Raw genomic sequence first — 6,948 nt, 5'->3', positions numbered from 1 at the left:
TCAGGGGAAAATATTATCCTAACCAGACCTACAAATAACATGATAATTTTCATTTGTATTCACGCACAAAAACTTGTACTAAGAGTACTCTATTGAATTGCTCTGAGAAAGTTTTGAGAGAGTATTAAGATCAATAATATTGACTCATGGACTAGGTAGATTTTAACTGCTGAACCACGTAAAAATTCTTCTGTCTTTTATTCTTTCTGATATAATGTTTAGTGCTATTCAAATTTAAGTTGACGAAAAACGACGTCAACACACATTAATAGACAAAATGTCACATCATCAATCTGTTAACCACCTAAGACGAAATCTAATAGAAGTCTCACATTTCAGTATCGTACATAGTTTAGGGAGAGTTTTTAACATCGTGAATTATTCGGGGGCATGATTGAATAGTGGTCACAGTTCGGGGGGGCAAAAATGTTATTTATTCTTAATTTTTTTTAAAAAAATTATTAAATTGGTTTTTTTTAAAAGATTGAGTTAAATTTATAGATTTTTTCTTAAATACATATTTTTTTGTTTTTTTTTTACGATTCTAATTTTTTTTTTTAAATACGCACTCAAATTTTCAAAAATACGATTATAAAAGTTTCATAATTACAAAAATATGGCTTTTAGAAAAAGTAACTAAAAAACAACTTAAAAGCAACTCACTAGACCATCTAAATATTAATAAAAAAAAACCTAAAAACAGCATGTAAATACAAAAAAATAATCCTAAAAACAACATAAAAAAAATAAAAAGATAAAACCATAAAAATATAAAATTGAAAAAAATATATATATATTTCAATGTAATAACTTAATATTTTTAGCGAAAATTCTTATTTTACGTAATTTTCCCCGTAAATTTGTTGCAGTACCGTTACCAAAACAATAATAAGCCCAAGCCCACATTTTATTAGGGTTTCCTTGATCTTCTATCTAAATCCCATTTGTCTAACACGGCCATTTCTCCCCAAAAAAAATTCAGATATCAATCGTCTTTCCACTATCTCCCTCACTGTATCTCGACGTTCTCCTGACTCCGCTACTCTCTCCATCTCGGCGTCATCCTCACTCGGTCTGTGGCATCCTCTATCTTCTCATTTCCTTTTGTTTTGTTTTTATCACGGTCCTATCAGACAGTAAACCACCTCTGTTTTTCGAAGTACTCTTGCTCGGCTTTGATGTGCATGACATTGTCTCCGGTGGTGCGTGTTCTATTTTAGGCAGGGTAATTTTCTATTTTGTCTTCCTGTCAAGGGTTTGGCTGTTCTTGGATTGCATTGTTTGTTTGATGTTTGCATTTTTATTCATGGTTGTTGTTTCTATTTAATGGAAAAGGTTAAGGGTTTTGCGTTTGTATTTTTGTTCATGATTTGATCTGCTTTTGTTGTTCTTAATTAGGTTGGCTCTTATCATGATTTTGTATAAATGAGTATGCTTAGTTTTGTTTTTTTAGACCAATTTTGGTTTTCTTTGTATATGTGTTAGTTGTGGTCTGTTAGTGTTGTTCGTAAAATGAATAAGGTTTTTTGATGTTTTGGATCATATGGGTTATTCATTTGAGTTTAATTTTGGTTTAGGTAGGGGTTAAGTGCATTTTTTTTGCTTGTTTGTTTCTCTACTCATATTAATCCCAAATTCTTACTGATTATAAGTTTTATTAAATTCAAACTGGATGTTTTATTGTAGAAGAATTTTATCTTTCAGGTCTTTTACTATTATCAGGAATTAAGAATTTTTTTTTGTATGTACTAAATATTTCTATTCTTAATTCTTCTATATTTTTTTTTAAGTGTTGTTTAGTTGTAAACTCTTATTTCTAAATCTAAATATAATACACGGATTTGAGTTTAGTTTTCTGTCTTTATGTAAAGGACAATTAGTTTTTTCGTCTCTGTTTCTTTAAACATATGTAGCTATTTAGTTTTTGCAGGAATACTAATTTGAATCTTGCGTATGTATTGAATTAGTATTAATATGCTATAGCCATATTTAAAAAAATATCACTAATCTTTTCAATGTTTCTTTAAAGCTTCCAGGCTTGAAATCAGATTGTATTACTTCAACACTTTCTGCAAGTGAAATTAATCTCAGAATTTTTGTTCAAGGTGCAAATAACCATGCTGAAAGCAGTTTCACTAACCTTGTCAATGTTCCTATAAAGTTTCCAGAGTTGAAATCAGGCTATTAAATTCAACACTTTCTGAAAGTGAAATTATTTTCAGAATTTCTGGTTCAGGAGGTGGATTTTCTTATTTTGGGGTTTTTTTACTGATGAGAGAATTAATAATGAGATCATTTTTCTGTATTTGTAATGTGGTTGTGAATGCGAAAGGTTGTGTATACTTCTGAATTGTTGCATTTTTTGGGAATTCATTTTGTGTAAAGGAGCAATTGTTGATTTGTTTTTAGTAGAAGCAACTGTTCAGTTTGGATGTCTAATTAACTGGTACTGTTAAAGTTTAATTTTTTAAAAAACATATTGTTAAATCCATTCAAATTTTTGTTAACCCCTGTTTGATAGCCATTTATATAATTGGTAAGATAAGATATAGATAGGAGCACCTTTCTCAACTGCACAGTTTGTTATTTTGTATCTAGTGAGTGAAGAGCAAAAAGACTACCCCATGTTTATCTAAATACATGTTTGTATCTTTATTTGACTTTGTTCTTTTTGCATGTTGTAGATGGCGTTTAGGATGCTAATGCTGAGGAGCGCTCGAGGGAAGATAACTAACTTGTTAGGACTTAGGTGGAGTCATGGTGCTGCTATTCCTGGCCCATTGGATGGGCTCATAGGTGGTAATGTGATATCTCCACTGATGGTTTTGCCAGAGGTATCTCTAGAGGATTCTAACAATAATAGAAATATTGGATTTGGTTTCCAAATTTTCTCATTTGGTGGATCGATGGAACTCATGGCTGTCCCTAAGAGGAAGGTCTTTCTACTTGCTTGGTCTTGCAGTTCTTTTTTTCTTTCCTAAATTTCTGGAATTAGTTTGAAGGTTTATACATTTTGGAATTTTTGTTGTGTAGACTTCTCCACACAAGAGAGGCATAAGAAATGGTCCTAAGGCTTTGAAGCCCACTCCAGTTATAGTAAGATGCAGGTAGGAATTTCACATGTTGCTTGGTTTTTCGATTTAGTGAGATACTTCAGATTGAGCAAAACCTTAGATCAGATTCACTATTGGTAATTTGGGTCTAATTGCTGTGGACCACACACTTCAATACTAATTTGGGTCTAATTGATGTGGACCACACACTTCAATACTTTTTTTTCCATCTTAGAATTGATTTCAACCCTCTAGTATGTTGTATCATGAGATTTAAAAACCTTGCATCAGGAATTTGAATGGCAGAAAGATGCTTGAAAGTTGATATATTAATCAATCAACCATTGAAAGAATGTTTTTTCTAAAACTGTCATTGCTTGATTTCTTGTGAAAAACATGGAGTTGACTGTTGTTCTTAGTCATTTTTTTTCATTTCACATGCGCCTATTAGCAATGACAGCCAACATATTTAAATATCGTTAATTGGTGCTATCATATTCTATATGATGGTTATTGAATGATTTCTGACCAGGAATATTTTCTTTTGAATCTGTCTCTCTAATCAGGTATGATCTTTGGTTGCAGGGGTTGTGGTCGAGTCAAATTGCCACACTTCTATTGTTGCAGTGGGGACAGGGGCAATACAGGTGATCAAAATGTTTCTACAAGATGAGCGAATATTTGACTACATAAGCAAAACCTTCAAGGAGCTGTAGAACATTCGCCGAAGCTCTAATGGGTTGAAAAACAAAATCTAGTTCGAAATAGGAATTTTGCAGTTTTTTTGTAGAAATGCTTGGTGAATTGAGAACTTGTGCTCCCCTCTGTTCAATGTTGCACCAAGATCAAGGAAATGCACTTGCCTTGAGAATAATGTTATGTGAGATTTGAACCCAAATCAATACACAATTATTGAGATTCGCAGTTTTTGTTTATGGACGTGGATAAGGTGGTTACTAGACGGTTTTTACTATTTGGTGCACTGCTTTATGGGATGAATACCACGATATTCGATTATATAGTCATGTTACCCAAGTTGTCATATTCACATGTGAATATCAGCTTATTTTTCTAAATATATTTTTGAAGTAGTAAACATAGTTTTTATTCATCTTTCTTTTCATCCATGTATCTTAAGGATGTGCATCTTAGAAATGATATACTTTTACAACGATAAAGTTCAGGAAAACTAAACCGTAATTCTTTTGAAACACAAACGACATTAACCTTGAATTTACACGGAGGTCAGTTGGTTGGCCATTGCATTGATTCAGACTCGCCCCAGATGAGTCGGGGGCATTTTAAATGAATTTTTTTGAAAATATTTATTTAAAAACTTCACTTATAAACTAGGAGGAGGTCTATAATATTCAAATAATACTAATCATAAATCAAATTTATATGTAATTTTATATTAGGTATGTACTTTGCGTGTACGGTTATTTTTTATTATAAAAAAAGATTACAATCTAATTTATACTTGTGTTTATAAAATTTATATCTTTACTTATTGATTGTAAAAATAAAATAAAAAAAGGAGGCGGGTAGGGTCGGTACCCAATTCATGACCTCATTTTGACATCCTTAGTCCATACTAACTAGGGCTGCACATCGGACGGATTTTCGGATTCGGGTTTGATGAGTTTCGAATATGTATAACTTGTAGCAAACCCGTTCCAAACTTTTTCGGGTTTTAGCCATTTTCAGGTTTCGGGTTTCGGGTGTAGCCGGATTTGGGTGTAATGGGCATGTATTTTGTATTTGGGCCTAGTATGGGCTTTGATGCCAATTTTTTTTCTTAAAAAATGTCATTTTTTGGAGTTAACATTAGATAGTAACATTTTCCAACATTCAAGAACCAAATTGTAGAAATATTTTTAGGTTAAAACGTGTTTTATTTCATACAAAATCTATAAACACATACATCTATAAAAACAAATTATAGAAACTTCATAAAATCTCTTCTCTAATCCTAATGTTCATCCAATATTCCAAAGTTCAAAATACAAACATAAAATGTCATAAAGTCTAAAGTCGAAAATATACACATAATGTCCAAGTATAAATAGTAAATACTACAAGATTTTGTTTATAAAGTCCAAGAAATACAACCATAAAGTCAATAATCCATATAGAATAAATTATAGAAACTTCATAAAGTCTATTTCTTCCATATTGTCCTTCCATTCTTCTCCTTCCAAATTTTGCTTTCACCGAATCCAAAGTCCAACCCTTTTCAAAACAAATTAAAAATAAGAAAAAAAACTAAATAAATAACACCAAGTAAAATAAATAACACCAAAAGTTTCAAAATATGCAAAATTAAAGATAACCGGGTTAAATTATGAATATAACAAAACAAAATCTCACCTCACCAAATAAAGAACACTATACAAAATTACAAATTACAGTAGACACTACACAGTTACAAATTTTTTGAACCCAACTAAAACAAAACAACACTATATTATCTTAGTATCTAATATGTAGTTTACTGAGCATACATATTAGTACGACATTCATTATCCGAAAACATTCAAAATATAAATATAAATATATATATATATATATATATATATATTATATTAGGTATAAAATACAATGCACGTTATATTTTATATTTTTTAGAAACGATGTAATATTCAAAAAATTAATTGGATAATAAATCATATGATTATTAAAATGTACAATATTATTTAAGTAGAAAGTTGTTGTCTACGTGAAAAATTACTTTGAGACATATTTTCTAACAGTGATTGCTTCAATAACATATAATATATTAAACATATAACTGGTTAAAACCAACTTAAATGAAATAATTGAGCTCGACAAATTGGGCAAGAAGGATTTCGATGAAGTCAGTTAATAATACAGTCGACATGAAACAAATGTAAACACTGTGACATATGTGCATAGTTCGTTCCCACTTCAAATTACTCCAAACACACAAGACAGGTCTGCCCTATTTGTTCATCACCTTCTCCAACTATGAAAGTAATAAGAATCAAATCCACAATCTCCATATTATTCCAATATGGAAACCAATCCTCAATTGCCATGTATGTCTCATAGTCTTAAAGTTCTATCTATCTTATCTATCTTTAAACATTATTTTTTAAATAGTCACGAGACTCTGGTTAATAGCCAAAACATAAAAGTTAGACTGTGTTCGATAATAATGATATTAGTAATTTATAAAAATTATTTTTTTTAAATATTTATAAGTAACAAACTTTAAAAAGCTCAACTAACAATTATTTAATTTAAACTCGTTGTTTGGATGATGTAACTTTTGTAAAAAACAATATGAGATGTAACTCTTACCTTTGAATTTAGTTTTCTATGTTTATGTAAATAAGAATTAGTTTTCTTCTTTCTGTTTGTTTAAACTAATGTAGTTTTTTTTTCCAGGTTTTGCAGGATTACTAATTTGAAACTTGCATATGTACTCATCTAATTTTACTATGCTATTACTATATAAAAAGAAATCTCACTAACCTTTTTAATGTTTCTGTAAAAGTTTCATAGATGAAATCAAACTGTACTACTTCAACAATTTCTGCAAGTGAAATAAACCTCAGATTTTTTTTTTTGTCTCTGCTAAGAAAAGAAGAACAAGATTAAGATTGCTAATAACTCACTCGTACGTTTTCATGCATAATATTAAAGACTGAATCCAAAACACTATCATAATAGTACTTCAATCTTAACAAAGGAGGATGAGTTATATAGAGATAAAAAAAGTGAATGTTTATGCAAATGCAATCAATGTATGGAACTTTCCCAATATAATAAAGTATGAAACGACTTGCAAATGAAGAAATGATGTGTTATTACTTGCATGAAAATGACATAAATTTCCCAAAAGAGAAGAAGATGATTGCAGAATTTGAAA

General features: G+C 30.2%; 1 protein-coding gene across 4 annotated transcripts; it reads left to right on the top strand.

Moving 5' to 3' along the window:
• The first annotated feature begins 919 nt into the window (after positions 1 to 919).
• LOC133834756 (uncharacterized) lies at positions 920 to 3,982 on the top strand. Of its 4 annotated transcripts, XM_062264474.1 has the most exons (5): positions 924 to 1,225; positions 2,037 to 2,105; positions 2,685 to 2,936; positions 3,034 to 3,107; positions 3,639 to 3,982. In XM_062264474.1, the coding sequence occupies exons 3-5, from the start codon at positions 2,685 to 2,687 to the stop codon at positions 3,724 to 3,726; spliced, it is 414 nt and encodes a 137-aa protein (XP_062120458.1). In that variant the 5' UTR covers positions 924 to 1,225; positions 2,037 to 2,105; the 3' UTR covers positions 3,727 to 3,982. The 4 variants fall into 4 exon arrangements, with proteins under 4 accessions (XP_062120460.1, XP_062120456.1, XP_062120458.1 ...); XM_062264476.1 differs by lacking the exon at positions 2,037 to 2,105 and having other exon boundaries at positions 920 to 1,072; XM_062264472.1 differs by lacking the exon at positions 2,037 to 2,105 and having other exon boundaries at positions 922 to 1,202.
• Positions 3,983 to 6,948: the final 2,966 nt, after the last annotated feature.

Source organism: Humulus lupulus, chromosome 5 (assembly GCF_963169125.1).
Source record: "Humulus lupulus chromosome 5, drHumLupu1.1, whole genome shotgun sequence".
Taxonomy (NCBI): domain Eukaryota; kingdom Viridiplantae; phylum Streptophyta; class Magnoliopsida; order Rosales; family Cannabaceae; genus Humulus; species Humulus lupulus.
Note: the sequence above shows the minus strand (reverse complement) of the source record. Positions and strands in the feature narration are given on the sequence as shown.